This window comes from Hemitrygon akajei, chromosome 21 (assembly GCF_048418815.1).
Source record: "Hemitrygon akajei chromosome 21, sHemAka1.3, whole genome shotgun sequence".
Taxonomy (NCBI): Eukaryota; Metazoa; Chordata; class Chondrichthyes; order Myliobatiformes; family Dasyatidae; genus Hemitrygon; species Hemitrygon akajei.
In genome coordinates, this window is record NC_133144.1 from 46,179,518 (window position 1) to 46,201,968 (window position 22,451).

Sequence of the window (22,451 nt, forward strand, 5' to 3'; positions counted from 1 at the left end):
TTACTCCTGAGTTTATCTATAGATTGTGATGGAGTCTTCTGACTTGGATATCAGTTCCCAAATGTTTGCAACTAAATCATTTACAAGGGCAACTGGGCTGGGAACAACTGTGTCCAAATTCGATGGCAGGTGGCTGTTTAATTTGATGCAAGTAAATTGTTTGCGTTTTAGGGAACAGTTAAGAGTCATTGTTGCTGACCTGGAGTCACATGTCAGCAAACTAGATAAGTTTATTGTGAATATTATAATTATCTGTACTAATTTTAAGTTACAGATTGTTAATTTGAATTTAAGTTTCACAGATACTCTTTGGGACTTGCATTCAAATATCTGCATAATTAATTCAACCATCCGTCAATTTTTAATTTTCCTTTGTTTATATTGTTCAGACCTTCGCTCAAGGAAGCAGCATTTTTGGTTTGCGTTTTTTTTGTTCCATTGATCCCACCCAGCTTTATTAAGAAAAGGCACAACCATTTCGACACAGAGGTGACTCGGGGAGAGAGAGAGAGAGAGGGAGAGAGAGAGATAATAGAATGCGTCTCTTTATCCGACAAAGTGGCACATAAGCGGGTGATAAGTTGCCTGACATTGCTCAATATCTGCCGACAAAATGTGTGCCAACGGTTGGTTTTGATTTGTTTTTGAGCGTGTCGAAATTTGGGTCTTTTGCAATTCGCCCCTCTGTTAACCTATCCTCCCCGGCTCTGATCATTTTCCTCTGCTGATAGGCTGGGTTTGTATTTTCAAATGGGTTTTGCGAGAGCGAGAGAGAGCTTCCCTTTCCTGCTCCGTACACAGGATTAACGGACGCCGAGGATCGACAGACTTCACTGTCGCCCGTCAGAGGAGGTAAGCACGAAAAGCTATTAAGTATGTTTTTAGATAAATAAACAGAAGAGCGGGTTCACTTGGCAAGGACGAATGTTGCTCGACGCCCACAAAAATAAATTTGCATTGGCAACTGAGGCTTCTCCCTGACACCTTGTTGTTGTGGGTGCTAATTTCATCTCTGCTGTGTTTAAAATACTGGATAATTGTGATTACAAAAATGAAATATTCTGCTCGCATTTATTTCGCAAACGGATGTTTCGTTTGCTGAAGAGAAATGTTTCGGCGGGAATGGGGACGCTCGGCCTAGTGGTTTTATCGTGTGTTTTTACGCGTTTCTGTTTCTAGGTCTCGAGGTTTGCCTTTATTTTTAGCGCTTTTGAATGCAAGGGGAGTGTTTTCAAGTTACTGACTCCGCTCGCAGTGCCGGAAAAAAAAAACCCTTTTATTTTCAGATGGCTTGCAAGCACTTGCTTAACTCCGCGTATAAATATAACTCAATTAAAATATGCACATGAATTGAAGAATGCATACCGTGCCGAGTCTCTCCCCCCCCCCCCCCCTTCCGGCTAGTAAATCGCGGGTGTCTATATGCTGGGGGGGAGCCAGGCTCGGGAAGGCCTTTGAACCAAGGCCCAGTTCAGGCCGTTGCTCCGGGATGACGGTTGAGCTCGCGGTTTGAACGGCACCGCGTTCCATTCGGTTGAAAACGAATGGAACGCCTTTGCTTCCCGCCTTTACTGCAACGCGCGCCTCCCTGTGCAAAAATGGTCGGTACTTGCCCAAAAATTTCAACGATTGCCTTTTAAAAAGACTCAGTTTGTTCATGCCTTTCATTTTTTTTTTGTTGCCATCTTTCTGTCCCGGCCTACCTAAATGTGGGTTCGGAGAGAGGGTTAAATGTAAATTAAAACCTCAAGTCGTTTTAAAAAAAAACCCTACATGCAAAAATACTTAAACAGATATAATTGTGCTCAGTATATTGAGAGGAAGACAATTTGTATGAACTTTGCTAATGACAATTGAGTGTCTTGTTTCGATATTACAAAAAATCTTGATTAGCTGTAAATCAAATTACTTGAAGTAAGCATTAAGTACGTGGTAGTAGAAAATATTATGAATAAGCTGAATCATAATAGTTTTAGCAGAGGGGAATTCACATCTTGACTTTTTGAAGGTATAATTTAAAGAGTAGATGTGGGAGACCAATGGATGTTTCCATTTTGGAAGGGCTATATTAATATGAAAGATTGGCTAAAACAGTAGGAATAAAAGAAAAAAAGTGACAAGCTGATCAGACAGCAATTGCAGAGAGAGAGAGCTAGAAAGCTGTGACATATCAGCTTGAAATGCTTTGTTTTGCTTTCCATAGATGTTAACTGACCTGCTGAGTAATTCTAGCCATTGGAGAATCTGTAGATGCTGAAATCCAGAGTAGCACACACACAAAGTGCTGGAGGAACTCAGCAGGTCAGACAGCACTTAGGGAGAAGAATATACATTGTTTTGGGCCAAGACCCTTCATTAGAATTCAGGATCTCAGTGCAGAATGTTGACTGATTATTCCTCTCCATAGTTGCTGGGTTCCTCCAGCACTATACAGATTTCTGGCATGCCATATTTTGCTTTAATGGCAAAATTGATAGCTTTTTATAAAGCTGATATAACTAGGGTGGCTGAATCGGTAGTGTTAATAATTAAAATGGGGGGGAATACTGATACCTGAGTTTGAAGATAAAAGCCTAGAAGGAAAGTGAGCTATGGGGATCATGCAGTATTTGCAAGGAGATTTAGACAGGGGAAACAGGTGAGGAAGAAATTTGGATATGTGTAACATGGATTTCAATGATTGCAAAGTCCTTTGAAACAGATAATTTTGTAGACTTAGTTGTATGCATAAGGAAAAATTTCCTTATCATTTATCTGTAGCTGATCCCCTTTATTGAGACTGCCCCTGGACTCTGGACTTGCCACTGTAAGCTTCTTGGCATTAATTCTTAGTCTGTGTTCTTGTATGCATCAGTGAGATCACATTTGTTTCTTCTAAAGTGTAGTGATCATAAGTCAAGCTTTCTTAGTTCCTTTTTGTAGGACAACTGTTTTTAAGGAATAGGACTTGTAAAATTAATTTGGATGGAATCCTTCTAAATATGAAGACCAAAATAAGAGTATACTATTAGTTACTTGTTTATTGTTGCCACAGGTGCCAAGATACAGTGAAGAGATTAGTTTTATGTACTATCCAGATAGATTATTCCAAACACAAGACACCTAGGCAGTACAAAAGGAAAAACAATAATGCAGGGTATAGTGTTAAAGTTACAGAGTGCAGTGTAGGAAGGCAAAAAAGAGGCCATGATGGGTATCATAGGGTCTTGCAAAAGACCTGTATAGTCTAAGCAGGTAGGTCTGCCTTAACAGCTAGTTGGACCATTGGCTCTTCCTGCATGTTTAGCTTCTGCAGTTCTTTAACCAATACACCGAGATGCCTATGTACATGAACATATACTAGTTTCTGACTTAAAATTTTCTTATTCTTCCTACAAAAACGTTTAACCTTGCACTTTCCCCACATCATAATCTATATTCCCTCCTCCAATACAGTTCTTAAAATGTCATTGCCTTTTTCAGACTGTCCATACTTTCCAAGTGTATGAAGATTTGGCATGACATCTAAATTCACTTTCCCACTCTTTAACATGCAGGAACAATGAACTATCTGAGAGCCAATGATACGTTAGATTTTATTGCCAGATAGATGGGTTGCAAGAATAATTAAGTTTTATGAGCAGAAAAAGTGTGTGGTGTCTAGAGGTTCCTGTCAGTGTGGTTTCTTCTCAGGAATCTGTGGCTTATAAGTTCAAGAAAAATACTGTCCCTTCAACGCAGCTTCTGAGGCTCCTTGCAATGTGATGTTAAGTGGAAGTTGCTATTCAGTTTATTTTAGTTGAACATCATTAGCCTTGATAACACAAGATTAGGGCTTGTTGGTTTATGACATAAAAGAACTAATATCTTTATTTAAAAACATGCAAAGGAAAGAAACTGGTTATTCAGATTCAGTTTATTGTCATTTAGAAACCACAAATGCAATGCAGTTAAAAAATGAGACAACGTTCCTCCAGAATGATAACACAAAAGCATATGACAAAACAGACTACACCAGAAAATCCACATAACGTTTGGCAATCCCCAATCCGGAGTCTGGAGAGGCTGCTGCGTATTAATACTGCGCTACTGTCTTAGCGCGTTCCCGGAAAGGAGCTCCAAATCCACCAGACAAACAAGAACAAAAACTAAAGCTACAAGACCTGCACAAAACCATATAGTTACAACAGTGCAAACAATAGCATAATTGATTAAAAAACAGACCATGAGCACAGTAAAAATAGTCCAAAGATGTTAAAGGACTATAAGTTCAAAAGAAATCACCACACAGTTTCCACAAGTCCCCAGGGTCCCGACAGACTCGCCATCCCACGCCGGCGGCAGAAGGGAATACCCCCGCTATGGACTTCCATGGCGCCGCCCGACTCAGCCTCACAGATGCAGCACACAACAAAAGCTTCGTCGAACCCAGCCTCGCAGACGCAGCACACACCAAAAGCGACCTGACCGCAGCGGACTCCGAGTTGCGGACCTCCGAGCTGACAACCATCCCCTCTGGCACAGCTTCTCCGAGCACCATCCTCTGCCGAGCGTATTAAGACGGCCCCGCCGACGGCCATCAGCAACGCGACCCCGAGGACTGGGGCCCTGTTCTTCCCAGCAGAGTCCTGGACCTTGCAGCAGCAACGAAGAAGGTCTTCCTGGAGATTTCCTTATGTTCCTCCATGCTCCCACGTCCGTTTTCAATCGATTATAATTGCGCACGGCACCCTACTTCACAAATAACAGATAATCAGCTCCGGAGTGGCCACTGCAAGCTATGTCGTGCTGCCATCTTGGAAAATGGGGAAAGTTATAATGGCAGCACCCATTTTTTTTTTTTAGGTTGAATAACCTTTTAAACCCTTTAAACAACCTTCCAAATATATGTGCAACTCCAGGCGTGCAGCAATGCTGTGGATATTTAACTGGCCTCTGAAGCAACTTCACAAATTTCGAGGCACTTAACAATGAGCAAAAATTGTTGATCATGTCCATATCCTATGGATGATCTTCACCCTCTGGCTTCAGCAATCTGAGGTACACATCTGCTTCAAGCAGGCTTCAGTTATGCTGGTGCCTAAGAAGAGCATGGTAGCTGGCCTCAATGACTATTGTCCTGCAGCACTTGCATCCACTGTGATGAAGTATTTGAGAAATTGGTGATGAAACCTTACTTTTTCTACCTACCTGGGAAGTGACTTTGATCTGCTCCAATTTGCCTACCAGCACAACAGGACCATGCTATCTCGTTGGCTCTTCACTCAACCCCTGGAATATCTGGACAGTAAAGATGCATGCATCAGGATGCTCTTCATTGACTACAGCTCGGCATTCAAGACTTTGACTTGAATACCTCCTGGTGCGTTGGATTCTTGATTTCCTCACTTGCAGGCCCCAGTTCTTCAGATTGGCAAAAAAACATCTTCACATTTCCATCAGCACAGCTGCACTACAAGGTCATGTGTTTAGCTTCCTTCCCTACTCACTTTACACTTATGGCTATGTGGCTAAGCACAGCTCCAATGCCATTTTTAAGAAAGCTGATGACACCACTGTCATAGGCCAAATCAAATGTGGGGAAGAATCAGCATATAGGAGAGAGATTGAAAATATCCCAACAACAACCTCTTACTCAATGTCATCAAGAATAAGGAGCTAATTAATTGACTTCTGGAGGATGAAATCAGAGGTCCATGAGCCAGTTCTCATCAGGGGATCAGAGACAGGGTCAGCAACAATGTTCCCTCTAAAGTGTGCGCCTGTGCACATGCACTTATCTTTTGCTACTAGCGCATGATGGAATTTAAACTGCGCACTAAAGGTTGTCGCCCACTACCTCGTTGGCATGTTGAGTCTGTTTTATTGTGGTAGTGTGTGGCTTCCATTGGTCTTGGTCGACCATGGGTACTCTGCTTCTGGTAGTCACTGGAGCGAAGCTGGAGTGGCCTCTCCAGGGCGCAAGCCAGGGCAGAGTTGATATGGAGATCCGTCTGTTGCCCATGCAGTGGGACCCCCCCCCCCCCCCATGCTGATGACAGGTCTAAAGGAACGATGAAAGTCGATACAGTTTGGTGCCAGCAGCATCACAGGAGTTGTTGTGCCGGTGCTGGGTACAGCAGTCAGCCGCCTTTGGGACTCCAACTCCGGAATCTTCCTCGGGGTTTACTCCCAAAGCCTTTCCCGTGAGCAGGTATAGCCGCAAAGCAGCGGAGGTTTGAAATCGGAGTTTTCCCCCTCCTAGATGAGCTAACATCAGATTTGTACACAATCATATTTCCTTTTCTGGTTTCTGATGTAAACAGAGTCGACAATGTGGAGTTTGCAATGATTTATCTGTGGATTTTAGAATTGGCATATTTATACTGTTTTTATTGAAGAAGTTATTCAGTACACATTATTGTGCAAAGCACAAGATCTTTGAACACACTGGTCATTACAAATTAGGGGGAATATTGGTCAGCAACTTTAAATTCCTCGGTATTTTGATTTCAGAGGACCTGTGCTGGACCCGGCATGCAAGTGCAATTGCAAAGATAGCATGGCAGCACCTCTCTTTCATAGAAGTTTATGAAGATTTGGCATGACATCTAAAACTTTGATAAATGTCTATAGGTGTGTAGTGGAGAATATGGTGACTGGCTGCATCACATTTGGCATGGAAACTCCAATGCCCTTGAAAGGAAAATCCTACAGAAGTTTGTGGCTGCGGCCTAGTGCATCACCGGTAAAGCCTTCCCCACCATTGAGCACATCTACTCAAAGTGTTGTTGCAGGAGAGCAGCACCCATAATCGGAGACCCCTACCACCCAGGTCATGCTCTCCTCTCATTGCTGCCATCGGGAAGAAGGTACAGGAGCTTCATAACTTATACCACCAGGTTCAGAAACAGTTATTACCCCTCAACCATCAGGCTGTTGAACCAGAGGTGGTAATGTCACTTGCCCCATCATTGACATGTTCCCACAACTTATACATTCACTTTCAAGGACTCTTCATCCTGCAAGAAATTGAATCTCAGGGTTGCATATGATGATACGTACTTTTACTTTTGAACTTTCTGAGCTAAAAATTTAATTGAATTGGGGGTATTTTTTTTTCTTTATAATGAAAATTGCATTACTGCTGATGTTTTTTAGCTGCATTTTTCTTTATACCTAGCTTTAATGTAAATGCTGTATTTTTAAAACCTAATCAACCGGTTTAATAACGCAATTTTAAGAGTCAAGGTAATCTGTATTGCTTTCCTATTATAATATGTCAGCTAAGAGGTGATTTGAAATGTCCTTGATCTTGTGCTTGTATCCTGTGGGATGCTTGTGGCCGCACATTTTTGTGAATGCATGGCACAAAATAACCACACCACTGCAGTCATGCCATGAGGTGGAGCAAGCTGAGGAATCAAGTGATTCATGGGTGGCATACAGATTGCTTCTGACGTGACCTCAGATATCAAAGAGAATAAAAACAGTGCAAGTGAGCATAAAAATGAAAAAAAGGCATTTGTAGTCATTTTTAAAATGTAAATTAATTGAAACCATTAGCTAAAATTTAGAAAAAGCACCTGAAGCTTTTGAAGGTCATCAAGCCTATTCAAACAAATGGGATATGTCACTTGTATCCAGCCCCTTACTGTACTTTCCAAGTTTCAGTGTGCAGGTCTGGAAGCCCACAACTTGTTGATGCATATTTCAGTTAATTACTGCCGTTCAGAGTGGCATGGTAGTCAGCATTATAACCTGGAGAATGCCCTTACGCAATGCATTCTTTTGAAAATGCAATTTCTTAATGTTGTACTGGTTTTGACTTTTGAAATCAGTGTAGAACTTTTAGATTCCAAGTTGGCATTTAAAAGGCTTTGGTAAAATTTTCTGAGAATTACTGGGTTTTACTGCTAATTTGTTCAAGGAAGTGTGTTTTTTTTTGTTTCGAATCTAAATATGCTGTGAAGTGATGAATTGCTTTATCTTCAATTATTTGAGTATTTTAACATTGTGTGGATAATTTGACAAGTGGTAAAACAGATACAGATAGTTGAACAAAGTAATGCAGATATTTTACTGTTGTAAAAAAGGTGTTTTAAGAAACTGCTTGACACATGCGGGGAGTGGAAGTGTGTGGATCATGTAGAGTCAGAAGAGGTTTTGTTTAATTCCACACAAAACTAATGTGTGATTCTCAGTATTATTTACTTGTGTGTTTGGTTTTTGCATTTGCAGTTTTGTCTTTTGCACATTGGTTGTTGGTCTGTGTGTGTAGATTTTCACTGATGTTTATTGTATTTCTTTGTTCTACTGTGAATGCCTGCAAGAAAGCAAATCTCAGTATAGTATATGGTGGCATATATGTACTTTGATCATAAATTTACTTTGAAGTTTGAACAATATGTTCACCACAGACAACATGGACCAGTGGGCCTGTTCCAGTGCAACACTGTTCTACTGCAAGGTGCAGACAGTATTACATCACCTGGGTTTCTGAGGCCCTTGCGTGAACTTCAATTATGCTGACATTGAAAGAAGTACAATTGGGTTATTTAAGGCTCCGATGAGAGGAACAACAAAATGACAAAGTTCATTTTTAAGTTAAATAAGGAAAGCGTTAATTTCTGCATTTATCAAAATACATTACCAATATATACTTAAATATTGATACATAAGAGGAGAAACAAATAAATAAAATTAGTTTACATGAAAAGGGGTCAATTTTAGACACCTTTTTAATTGCCTTTCAATAGAAATTCAGAGACTCCCAATAGAAATTGTCACTTTTTAAACCCTAGTGTAAGTAATGAGAGAAATAATGATTCACGATTAAAATAGAAGAAAACAATTTTCTATCTTTGCCTTGGAGAGAATAGCCTAGGAGTTGGATCCATTTGGACACCTTATTTCTAGTGCAAACATACAAAATCAATTTTTGTTTGAATTGGTGTTCAGATTGTGCTAGTGATCATTTCCAGGGATATTTGTATCCATCTGTATGCATTTCATCTCAACATGGATGATGTTTCACTTTGTCATTCACACTTAATGGTATCACAAACTGTAGTTTCCAACATTGTCAACAAAATTTGGAGCTTTTGTGTGCAACCTGTGAACTTAAGTGAACTCTCAATAAAAAACTTATCATCGCATCATATAAGAATCAGCACTTGAAGCTGCTTCACTGTGACATCATTGCCTTGTACAAACACGCACACTCTGCCATTGTGAGTTTTCAATGATCAGGATTGTGTGAACATGTGTTGTCTCTTTTCTGTTCACACGTTTTGCAAAAAATTATTTGCATTGAGTAATCACGGTCTGGTTGGTCGGCCTGCCTCAAAATTTATGAGTTGTTCCTGGCTTATGACTCATCTGGAGCAAACCACTCCACAGGAGGGGTTTTAAGTCTATACAGTGATTACTACATTTATTATCATCTCCATGGGATCTTTCTCTTGCTGTTCTGTGACTGCTATATGGAGTATCATTTAAGTTCTGACACACTTGAAATCCTATTTCTAGGCAAAAAAAACATCCCAGAAGAAGAGTGAAACGCTTAAAACTAATATTAGTTCAAGAATCTTCAAAAAAATAATTAAATCCCTGTCCAGACGCCCCAAAGCACAGCATGGGTGCATTTGTTTTGACCTTTCAGAACTTCTTGTATTCCATAATAGTTCTACTTGGGAAGCAGCGAATGAGATCCAACTGCTTAAGAAAACAAATCTTGAGAATGTTTGGCCGGCTAACCTGATAAGGATATATCAGGACATTTAGAATATCCTGGGTTGGTAATGTCAGCACTTCAATGAAAGGCCACTGACACTTTTTTAAATAATGTAACTAATAGGGCTGATAGAGAGGAACCAGTAGATGAAGCTACTTGATGTGATACTTTAATCAAAGTTGCTGAGGTTGGTAGTGAGACTGTGGAATGAAATTCTGCTAATGGAGTAGAAATAAATGGGCTATTTTTGGGGTAAAATGCTTCAGGGGTTCAGCACTCTGGTTAGTATTTATAACATCAACTTTGGGAGATTGAGTATAATGTATCCCACATTTACTCATAACTCATACAGGTGGGAAACAAGTGTGAAATTGTCTCCTGTAGTAGAAAAAGTTGAAATGTAAAATACTTCTGCAAAGTGAATTCCATTGAAATAAAACAAAATGCTAGAAAAATGTTTTACACTGCTGCATGACCTATTGAGTGCTTCCATTTTTTTTTTACCTGTTTATATTTCACATTCTCAGCATCTGTGGCTTTTGACTGACATTTTACTGAATGTTGATATGTAGACAGTATCCTTTTGTAGAACTCAAAAGTTAACATGCTGGTTCAATAGCACTTCTGGGAAAAAAAGGTGGAGTTTTGTCCTACAGAAATACTGAAGAAGGTGCAAGGAATATTTATTAGTGTGATGACAAAGTTCAGACCAGTCAAGATAGACTGAATTGGCAAAGGCTCTAGAGTATCCTGTGACAATCTAATAAGACATAACAAAAATGTGGGGGTTTCACAAGGTAGCAGTGGGGGGGGGGGGGGAATCCTTTCACCTACTGGGGAAGCTTGATTCAGACATAATAGGGAATTAAGGGGGGAAAAGAAGTGTGCATTTTAATATATATAATGTGGGTTAGTGAGAAGTGCACTTAAGTAAGTTTGATGAAGATGAGATGGTGAAACAAAGGATATGTGCTGTAGTTAAAGGATGAGAGGATTGTGTGAAGCATAAACATTAGCATGGCCTGTTTGGACCAAGTGGCCTTACTGACTGCAAATACTATGTTAATTGGGAAATTACTAGTTGTAACCAGTTTCTGTATATATGAATCTCTGAATGCCCTGGGGATTGACATGTTTAAACATGGTAGTATGTAAGATAAGTAAATTTCGAAATAATTTCACTAATCATTTTGTGGTTGATTGTCTTATTTTGTGTTTTTAAGGAAAATGGGTTAAAATATAAAGCAATGATCTTAGTAGAGAATACAATAATGGTAACCATTCATGACTGGATTCTTCAGCCACTTACAGTTTGTAATTTTGAAATTTCTTGATATTTTGGTTTCCTACAGCAAAACTTGTCTGAGTATTCATATTTCCATTTTTATTGAATGGATACCTAGAGTTTTACTTATATTTTAAGTGACTGCTTTCCTCCTTTGTCTAATAATTCAAATTAATGTTTGAAGTCTGGAGATTCAAAATGCTACAGAATTGTGGTGAAGATCTGCACTTGTGAAGTACTAATGCAGAATATTGGTCCCAGCATTTTAAAATAGATATTTCAAAACCATGGGTGATAGATAAGCATTGCTCTTCACCATTTTTCTAAAATTACTGTCAAATTAGCTATCTCTTGCTTCATGTCTTTTTGATATATGAACTGAATTGCTCAGCTTCTTACTTTTTCCAATTATTGCCATTTAATTTTGATAAACTTGTATGGAACAGTTAAATTTGTTTGATAGTGTTGTTAGAAGGAATTTAATTTTTGACGTAAGTCATGCACATTAAACTTTTAAAGTGTTCATTTAATTCTAGTACACAAATATTTACAGAAAATAGGGGCAGGGAGGGGAGAGAGTGATGAAATCTGGTATATCCTGGATGACCCAAATATCCTGCTGTGCTGCAAGATCCCATGTCTAAGTGACTGATTATTGCATTTTCAGATCTACAGGTGGTATTTTACTAACCCACAAATCGCAAGATGTCAGCTCGAAGTGGAAAAAAGAAACTGTCCAAGTTGTCACGCTCAGCCAGAGCAGGAGTCATTTTTCCTGTTGGCAGAATGATGCGTTATTTGCGGAAAGGAACATTCAAATACCGTATCGGGATGGGAGCACCTGTTTACCTGGCCGCAGTCATAGAGTACCTGGCAGGTAAAAATATATAATTTAGAGCATAAAGATGAGTTAGTTGATAGTTTAAAAGCTAAACATTTTATAAGGAAATGAATTGATCTGCCTGTTTTGGGATATGTTACTTTGACTCTTCGAGCAAATTTTTAATATAGTTTTAACCTAATCATTTTAACATTTGTACTCTATGCAGCTGAAATTTTGGAACTGGCTGGCAATGCAGCCAGAGATAATAAGAAGAGTAGAATAACTCCAAGGCACATTCTGTTGGCAGTAGCAAATGATGAAGAACTAAATCAGGTAAAGCTGGTGGTGTTAATTATATTGATCTATTTGAAATTTAATGTTTTTTCATGTGGAATGTTTAACTTTCAAATATGAAAAATATTTCTTCAAGGAAGTCTTTGGAGAGAGAATTTTTTTTTAAAAAAAAAGGTAACCTATTATGACAACTGAGTAGGACGTTATACAGTCTATTGGATACGAGCAGAGCATTCCCAGCAGTCCATTACTCCTTTCTTCTCCTGTAGCAACCCCTGCTCTCTCCCTCCACATATTTTTGACTCTTGTCATTATCTGTGCTGGGTTAATTTTACAGTAGCCAATTAATTACCAACCCAGGTTTGAGATGTGGGGGTAAGTTGGACAAATCCTGTCTGGTCAAACAGACTGCATCATAGGTTGGATCAGGGTGTGTTGTATGAAAATCAAAAAATAATCACAGATGCTACAAGACAGAAAATTCTAGAAACACTGAACTGGTTTGACAGCATCTGTGGAAGGAGAAGCTTTTAACATTATAGGTTTTTCATTAGAAGGACCTTCATGAGAATTGTGTGTGCATGAAATGTTTCTTTCTGTGCTGTTTGATTCTACAAGGATTTTGAAAATTAAAAAAAAAGCAGAAATTAAGCAGGTATGAAGGACACCTACTGGTTATACTGATTTCTGGCAGGTTCTGTGATGTATGTATGTATCTGGACTTGAACTGACTTTTCTAAGTGCAATTTCATCATACTGAAAACTCCTCCTGAGGGTTGCCACATTTCTGTCTTTGACCTAGCTGCTCCTTTCGTGAAGGGCTCTTGTATATTCAGACAGATATTGAAGGGATGTACTGTTGAGTGAGTGTCAGTTTTTAAAAATAATCCATTAATGCAATTTACAAATCAAGGTAATTTTGATTCCATTTCCCTAATGAATTTGAATTTATGGTCAGTTCTGCACTTTTGGATATGCTTCTTTTGCTTGTAATGTATGTAAAAGATCCCTGGCACCTATGTTTTATGCATTCCTAACTATCAAAGAAATACTACAGAAAAGTAGTCATTTTAATTTCTTAAAGCTATTTGTATAACTTTTCCTTTTTCAAATTTATATCAGTCACAACAAGAAATATTGTAGTTTCTCCTGAACATGTGTACCATTACTAACAAGACTGATGGTTGATGTATTAAATGTATAATTACCAACATTTCTGCAAACTAGAATTTACATGAATAAATTGGCTATATTAGAGCAACTGGAGGATACAATAATGTGTTGAAAATCTTAGATACCCTACCCTTTTCATTTAATAAAGTTGCATCTAATTTTTTGCATTGAATCATCTAATTAAGTAGAGAAATCAAATATTTCATTCATTGGTGCATCTTCCCATGAAGTGTTCCATTTGTATAAAGGAACCGAAAATTGATTGTCCCTTATTTGGAAACTTACCAGTTTGAGATGCAGTTTGCAAGAATAAGAACGTTTTGAAAAGCTATGCCTATGCACTCTTACTTTTGCGCCTCTAGTTACTAAGGGGAGTAACAATTGCGAGTGGTGGTGTGCTGCCCCGAATTCATCCTGAGCTACTGGCAAAGAAACGTGGTGCCAGAAGTAAAGTGGAAACCATTCTTTCTACACCATCAGAAAAGAAGGCAAAGAAAGCGAAGCCATCTCCAATCAAAAAATCTGCTAAGAAATCAGCTATCAAAAAGGCTGCAAAATCCAAATCAGCCAGAAAGGTATGTTTCGAGCATCAAGTTTCTGATCTCTTGTGAGAGGTGCACTTACTGCACTACAGTATTTGATCTTAGCCAGTTATTATCTTTAGAAGCGTTAATTCTGTGTTCTGTGCTGCTGGTAAAACTATTCAGCAATCCAGCAATTTGGATATTCTGATGTTTAACATCTGGCTCAACAGTGTTTGCAATATTCCCTTCCGCCTCACTGAGGGCTGTTCCCTCCTTTCCCTTCCTATTATTTTGAATCTGTTCCTGCACTCCCAACTCACCAGGGCTCTGGTTCCCACATTCCCTTTAAACTCGTTTGCCTTCACTGCAAAATGTATTGCAGTACTGTGTAACATCTTTTAGAAAGTGTATTAGATTGGGGAATTAATAGAAATTATATCTAGAGATCCAGAAAATCTGGTATGTAACTGCTAAAGTCCCAATTATGTCACATTATTGGAAGTTTGCAAAACCAAACATAAGTAACAGATATACCCCAGTTTAAATTCTGCATTTTACTTTTTATTTTCAGGTTTGATATTCCACATCCCTTATCAAAACAGTGAGGAGCTAAAGTGATATTACAGAAAAAATTAATTTGGTAAAAATATTAAAAATGCGCACACATGGAAGTGTAGGTTACTGGCTAAACTAATTTCGATATTTAAAATGTCATTTAATTTAAAATCTCATCCTTGAATATTGAATAATTGAGGCAGCTTACATACAGTAGGTTAAAACCCTGCATTGTTACTGTTTAAAAATGGGAAATTTTAACATGGGGCAAGAAATGAGTGCAGCGGGTTTGTAAACTTGATTTGGGTTTTAGTCGCAACAGTTCCAATATTGGAGATTATTTATTGTTGTTAGACAATTTATGACTAAGATGCTGCTTGTTTTTTTTCTAAATTGCTATTCAGATATTTTGAGTTTATTAGCTTGAGTACATTAGTGAAGAGAAATTTCACAGTTGATTTCCCATACCTTGTTTCAGTCCTGACTTTATTTTTCTGAAATTGGTATCAAATAAGCAAGAGAAGGAAAGCCAAGAGTTGTGGGGAATTGGATGTCATTGGCGCAAGATTAGTGGACCTGAGATGGGACCATGGGATGGTGCGAACCTGAAGATGGAATTGCTGGAATGTACTTCTTTATGACCTAATTTCTCAAATGATGATCCAAAAGGGAATTGATTTGGTATTGATGCCTGAAAGTGAAATCATATCATTCAACCAGTGTGATTTTACCCATGGAAGTGCTGTTTGCTTAAATGCCTAGAGGGCAGAATTCTTCTCAAAATTCATGAAAATATTCTGCTCTTAAAATAACTTTTTTTCATAAAATGTAATAATGTTGTACACACTAATTTTCTGCCAAGGTTTGTCTTTCTGCCTGGATTAAAATTAAATACAAACAAATAGAAAGCCAGTGATTTAATCTCAGCAGAATAGAACGTCTATAACCCATCAAAGGTTTATAGTTTTTATTACCAAATACTGTATATCATTTGTTCTGTACAAAAGTTAGCAGATCATACAATTGTTAGAAAAATGAATATACTACCAAGGTCATTGTGTTCGGTGTTCTCATTGGTAATTTACTTGGGTCTGTATTAAGGAACAGTTTTGTATTATTGCAGCAATAAAGAAATGAAGTTTTCAATTATTTTTAAATCAGGGTAAACGAATAGTGAGCAGTAAGGAAGGAGCATCTAGTTCTACATCAGATGATGTACCTGGTGAAGGCTTCACAATTCTTTCAACAAAGAGCCTTTTCCTGGGGCAGAAGGTAAGAAGTGTGGTATTTTAAATTCAAATTTGTATTTAAATTCAAACCTCTAGGTTACATGGAATTGTGAACTGCACATCGTATCAGCAAAACTCTATATTTGTGGATCAATGCCTATTATAGTTGTGTGTGGATTTGGCATGGTATATTACAGCTGAATTTAATTGCAATTTTTCAAAGTATCAGTTTTTGTAATAAGCTGTGAATGTGGGTTTTGAGGAGCATTCAGAAAGGTTACAAGTTAAATGACTGGGCAAATACATGGCAGGTGCATTACTTAAACGGGACATGTCAATGTACAAAGTAATCTGAGTGTCTTTATATCTGGTCTCTGATAGCAAATATGTAAGTACCGTAGATGTCGGATTATAAGCCGCTACTTTTTTCCCATGCTTTGAACAGCATTGAACATAGCGGCTTATAATAAGGTGCGGCTAATAGAAAGTTTTTTCCCATGCCGCCAAAACATTTTGCCTCGTAACAGTAGACCAATAAAATTGATGAGTAGTTCACAGAGGTCCAATGAAATTGTACGATAAATCAAGCGCACTTCACAAATTATTGTAAATCAGCCATTTGTACTCACCCTCATCAACATGGAAAACACTCGAAGAAAAGCATATGATGCAGCTTTTAAGTTAAAGGCAATCAATCTGGCGGTTGAACAAGGAAATCGAGCTGCTGCGCGTAATCTTGGCATACATGAATCGATGGTGAGACGGTGGAGATTTAATTTGGGACTGCCGCTTCAGGTCAGGAATGGCTCACGTGATATTAGACAGCAGTACAAGGGAGGGAGGGAGCGAAACTGAGGATTCCGCTGCACCGAAACTACTAGCGATTCAGTAAACAAAAAAACAGTAAAACTCGTGTGTGAATGGTATCGGGCCAATAAGGACACAAGTGTCCGATGTTACCAAATACCGGTAGGTATAACAAAGTTTAGCCTTACCAAATATGTGTAGCGAGGGTTTGGTTTGGGGGAAAAAGGAGTATAAATAAGAGCAGAATGTAAGGGGAAGGCAAAACGCGTTCTGCAATAAAGCCACGCTGCACTGTAATCCGGTGTTGGTTGTCTCTCTTCCAAAACGAACACAGGGCAGAATTTGAAGCCCAACACGTGTAATATCTTTCTGTGTAAATATCTCATATTACAAGCGGCCGAAAATTCGGTGCGCCGAAAATCCGGTCCGCCGGAAATCCAGTGCACCGAAAATCCGGTCCGCCGGAAATCCAGTGCGCCGAAAATCCGTTCCGCCTGAAATTCGGTGCGGCCTAAAATCCGAAGCGGCCTGTATAATAAAAAAAATGATTTTATTTCTAAAATTAGAGCCAGCGGCTTTTAATCAGGTGCGCTCTGTAGTCCGGAATCTACGGTAGTTAAAAAGGTAATTGGCATATCTGATTTTGTAACTAAAGCTGTGTGTCTAGGAGTAAGGATATCTTGCTACATTTATAAGGGTTTTGGTGAGATCACAACTGGACTATTGTATTCAGGTTGAGTTTTAACAAAAGATAGATTTGCGCAGATAATGTTCACTAGACTATTTTTGAGGTGGTGGGACTGTCACATCAGAGATTGGCTTGATTAGCCATTTATTCATTAGAGTTTAGAAGAATGAGAGAGGGAATATATATTTGAAAAGTATGATGAAACTTGAGAGGCTGTATACAAGAAGGATGTTTCCCCTAGGTGGATTGAAGTTCCAGAATGAGGGGTATCATTCTCAAGATCTGGAATGTCAAATATGACATGAAATTTCTCAGAAGCTGGTGAATTTTTGGAATTCTCTACCAGTGAATGCTGTGGTGGCCAAGGTGCAAAGCATTTCTAAAACTAAAATAGATTTGTAGTCATAGAACATCAATAAGTATGAGGAAAGAATGGCAGTATGGTATTGGTTGAGAAGATCAGCAATAACGTATTGAGTGGCAGAGCGGATTTGAATGGCAGCTTGCACAATGTGTTTCTCCTGCTCCTGTTTTTCTAAATCAAACTATCCTGACCTACTAATTTCTCTTAAACAGTTTACTAAATGTTCTTTTTTTTTAGCTGTCGTTGACACAGAGTGAAATCAGTAACATCGGTTCAGTTAAGGTTGAGTGCATCATCAACCCAACAAATGCTGAAATAGACCTTAAAGAGGACATTGGTATGTGTTTTTCATTTTTATTTTGGTTCAAGTGGGCCTGCAATAGATTTCCATATACCAGAAGGGAGCTTTTTAATGACTATTAAGTCTGCTGGATGTGCTTCCATGAAATTAATAATATAAATTTGCTTGAAAATACTGAAATATAAAAGTGATTAACTTTGAGCTGGACACATAATTAGATGCAATATGCATAAAATACTGGAGGAACTCAGCAAGTCAGGCAGCATTCTATGGATATTGTATATAACGTGATTGTCAGCTCTAATGATGGTTTTTTTAAAAAATTCCCTCAAACAGTAAGGTTATTTGCCTATTAATATGCCAAATAAACCCTTCAAATATTAAAGAAAATGCACTGATAAATCATTGTTTTGGTTAGTTTTTTTAGGTAATTAAACATTTCTGGAAAGAGATGTATAGATTAGAAGGTACTTCTGTAGTATTCTCAGAATCAGGTTTATTATGACCGGCATGTTTCGTGAAATTTGTTAACAGCAGCAGCAGTTCGATGCAATTCATAATATAGAAGAAAAAAAAGTAAATGAATTACAGTATACGAGTGATGATTGATAAGTTGGCGGCCTAAGGTAGAAGGAGATGAGTTATTAACTTCAAACTTTCTGCATTATCACTCAGAGTTGAACTGCATGTGCATGTAAAGAGAGCTGCGTAACTCATCTCTTTCTACCTTAGGCCACAAATTTATCAATCATCACCCCCCCCATTGTGGACACTTTGTGGAGGTCCAAGATCCATATGCTCCACAACCGCTGGACTGTGTGTAAATGTAGGAGGGGACTATGTTGAAAAATAAATGTGCTAGGTTTTCTAAAATTGACTCCTTCTACCTTAGGCCATGAACTTATCAATCACCCCTCATACATACATTGAATGGATTAAAAATCGTACAAAAAAACTGAAATGATACGTATTTTTAAAAAGTGAGGTAGTGTTCAGATGGCAGAGGTGAAGAATCTGTTCCTGAATCTCTGAGTGGGTGCTGGAGGTCCTTAATGGACACTGCCTCTTCTTCTGTCTACGAAGCGTTATAGCTCAAATTCCAACTGCAAATCCCTCTGCCTATGATTTAATGTGTTTTGTTTTACAGCTTGCTTCATTTTAAACCAATTTTTTGGCCATTAAGCCTAGTATCTCCTTACTTAGCTCGTCGTATTTGTTTTGCTTGACATCTTGGGGTAGTTAGCAAAATTAAAGGTATATAAACCTTCCAAGATAGATGGGCAAACATATTATTAAGTCCTTTTATTGAAGAACTTTTAGAAAGTTGGCCTCGTGCTCATTTGATACTTCAATTTAAGATATAATGAGATTTTTGTTATGATGCTCTGCATGTTGAAGTAGGCAGCTGGAGTTGCCATTAGATAGTTATGAATTTGACAACTTCAAGTAGATCTATCAATAGCGTTGGTCTCATCTAACCAGTAATTGTGATTTCAGGTAATGCATTGGAAAAAGCAGGGGGAAAGGAATTTTTAGATGCTGTGAAAGAGCTCCGAAAATCGAATGGACCTTTGGAAGTAACTGGAGGTAAATAGTAACTTGTAACTTTTTTTTTAAACTATCTCCTATGTGGTTGATTGAAGTTAGTAATACCATCTAACTGCAATGAAGTTAGTTAGCTCTGCTTTTTCATGTGTGAGGAAAGTACTTTCAGATATACTAAGATAGTTGAGATGAGTGAAATTATTAACATTTTGTTAAAATTGACACCAAGTAAGTCTCATTTTACAAATGTTTCAATATTTCATGCAGAGTTAATTTTCTATTTTGCATCAATATCCACTTTGCAGAAGGGGAGATGGCAACAGTATATAGAAAGATCAAAGGCAGTGATTCTGTATTTTATAATTTAAAAGTAGAGTTCTATGGTTACTCACAAAATGCTAGAGGAACTCAGCAGGCCAAGCAATATCTGTGGATAAGAGTAAACAGTTGATGTTTCGGGTGAGACCCTATATCAGGAAGTGTGCTGATCAAGGGTCTCAGCCAGAAATGTTGACTGTTCACTCTTTTTCAAAGATGCTGCCTGGCCTGCTGAGTTCCTCCAGCATTTTGTGTATATCACTTTGTCCAGCATCTGTAGATTTTCTCGTGTACTATGATTACTGCATGTTTTTCTTGCTGTTCGGCTATGTGGTACTGTAGTGTTTTTCTGAAATTCATGGAACAGCATTGAATCTCAGGAGTACTTGGTGGATCTGATTTATTTATGAATTTGTTAATAAGTTAGTGGGAGCTTAGCTAAATTTTTAAGTTAATAGCATCAATTGAGGTTTGGTGCTTACTGAATTTGCAGTGTTCCTCTAAGCGGTGTGGTTAAATGTTCTTGATTTGCTTTAGCTCAGTACTTTCCATCTCTTTGGGTGTTGTACTCATTTTTGCATATGTGCTGTTGCTCCTACCTTTCTGAACATTTTGTCCAATATCCCTTAACCTAGTGTTTTTTACCCAGATTCTTTATACTTTGAAGGCAAATAATAGGACACAAGTCAGATCCTAACTTCATTTGCACATACATGCATGTATGCTTAATCATGTAATGCTTTGTATGCCTGGGCTGGATATGGGCATCTTTGCTCTTCACTGAGGTTTGTTCTCTGTCTTGGATTAGGCCTGTGCAGTCTTTGTTCCATTAGTCTCTGCCTTCAAAGTAGGCTTTAACTGGCTGTGATCCTGGCCGGTTGCTTTTGAATTTCCTTCACTGCAGGTTATTCAGCTCTGTTTTGTTGATGGTGCTTAGTTATGCCCCTGCTGTGATCTTCCAGAAACTTCCCTCATCTTGATTAGTTGCAAGTCACTTGCAAAGGGTAGTAAGTTAAAGAGGTGTTGAAATTGGTTTATTACATACTCAAGTACAGAATTTTTTTTTGCCTTGGCTTTCCATTCTACTACTTTAATGTACTATTGTAATGAATTGATCTGATGAATGATATGTAAGACAAGTTTTTCATTCTACCAGTACATAATTAAACCAATTTAATATAAAAATTGCATTATAGCTTTGTTCTTAACAGTCCTTAAAGAAACGTTGACTTTCAAACTTGGGGTGAGAATTATTGCTGTTGACATCAAGGCATGACTTAATTGTGCATGGCAAAATGGAGCTTTGTTAAAACTGAATTCAGTGGGAATTTACAGAAAAGTTTTACAAAGCTGATGTAATAATTGAATGGAGTAGTCATAGTATAGATTCGTAGAACACTGCAGCGCAAGCAGGCCCTTTGGCTCATCTAGTCTGTGCTGAAATATTATTCTGCCAATTCCATCAGTCTGTACCCTGACCATAGCCCTCCATACACCTTCCATGCATCTACCTCTCCAAATTTCTCTTAAATGTTGAAATCAAACTCTCACCATTTCAACTGGCAGTTTCTTCTGCATTCTGAACACCCTGAGTAAAGAAGTTCTCTCCCCTCCCCTGCCCCATGTTTCCCTTAAACATTCCACCTTTTACCGTTTATCCCATGACCTCCTGTCCCACCCAACCTCAGTGGGAAAAAGTCTGCTTGCATTTACCTTCTCTTGTATCACTCTTAATTTTGTATACCTCTATCAAATCTCCCCTCTTTCTCATGCTCTCCAGGGAATCTACGAATATTGGAGACACTTGGAACAAAGATTTTGTCTTTTGAAATCAGCAAGAGGAAGGACTTTGGGGCAATCCAGTGGGCAGGGCCTTGAGGCCTGATTAGCATTTATGACTCATCTATACCATAGGACCATAGAGAGAGAGTCTCTTGGATTGCAGACCATCATTGTGGTGCATGTATGCCTTGATGAATATGATGCATTGGCCAGATGAAGTGCAGTTCAATTCATTATTCTCCCCAGTCCCAACAAGGACTTTTTTCCCAATAAGATTCTCATTGATATTTAACCTCAACCTCCACTTCCTTTTGAATGAGGGAGAACATACTGTTGCAGCGGATGTTATGGGAGGGAACTCCATCAGCCATAGACGTAACTTAAGCAAAGTACTGTATGCTTGGTTGGATGAGTGCAGTTACAATGATCAGTAGGTTTGACAATTCATTTCAGTTGGGACACAATTGACTATCCTAATGTTTAATGCCCTCTGTTGGTTCTCAGTTGCCACATTGTTTACCCTGCCCTTGGCATGTAGGATTAATGAGCATCCAAAGACATTTTGTATGCATATTACAAGCAAAAGAACAGCAAGGGAAAGGGTAGGTTTACTCAAGGACAAAGAAGGGAACTTGCTCATGGATCCAGAGAAAAGAGGGCAATGTCTTTAATGAGTAGTTAGCAAAAGTATTCATCAAGGAGAAGGAAATGAAAAATGGTAAGGTCATGGAGGGTTATGTTGGTAATCCTGGGGTATGTCTGAATTGGGAATGAAGAAATGTGATATGTTGAAAAACATTAAAGTGAATAAATCCCTAGACTCTGGGACACCAAAGGAAGCAAATGAGAAGATCTTTGTATTCTCTTTAGCAACAGATGAGGTCCCAGAAAACTTGAAAGGCCAGTGTTGCTCCTTGGTTTAAGCAGGGCAACAAGAAAATTCTTGGATAGGATTTACTTGCATTTGTAAAAGTATGGTCTTACTAGGGATAATAGAATTGCCTTTGTGCTGGTGTAGTATCTCAGAAATTTGCTTGAGGAAATGATGAAAATATTTGAGGATAGGGCA

General features: G+C 38.4%; 1 protein-coding gene across 2 annotated transcripts in view; it reads left to right on the forward strand.

Moving 5' to 3' along the window:
- The first annotated feature begins 506 nt into the window (after nucleotides 1-506).
- The window catches only part of macroh2a2 (macroH2A.2 histone), a 44,469-nt gene continuing 22,524 nt past the window's right edge, over nucleotides 507-22,451 (forward strand). The window contains exons 1-7 of one of the 2 annotated variants that reach the window (XM_073025336.1): nucleotides 507-852; nucleotides 11,647-11,856; nucleotides 12,029-12,135; nucleotides 13,632-13,844; nucleotides 15,510-15,620; nucleotides 17,674-17,773; nucleotides 19,235-19,324. In XM_073025336.1, coding sequence (XP_072881437.1) covers nucleotides 11,685-11,856; nucleotides 12,029-12,135; nucleotides 13,632-13,844; nucleotides 15,510-15,620; nucleotides 17,674-17,773; nucleotides 19,235-19,324 — 793 coding nt within the window. In that variant the 5' untranslated portion in view covers nucleotides 507-852; nucleotides 11,647-11,684. The remainder of the gene's footprint in view (nucleotides 853-11,646; nucleotides 11,857-12,028; nucleotides 12,136-13,631; nucleotides 13,845-15,509; nucleotides 15,621-17,673; nucleotides 17,774-19,234; nucleotides 19,325-22,451) is intronic. The other variant, XM_073025337.1, reaches the window with a different exon arrangement.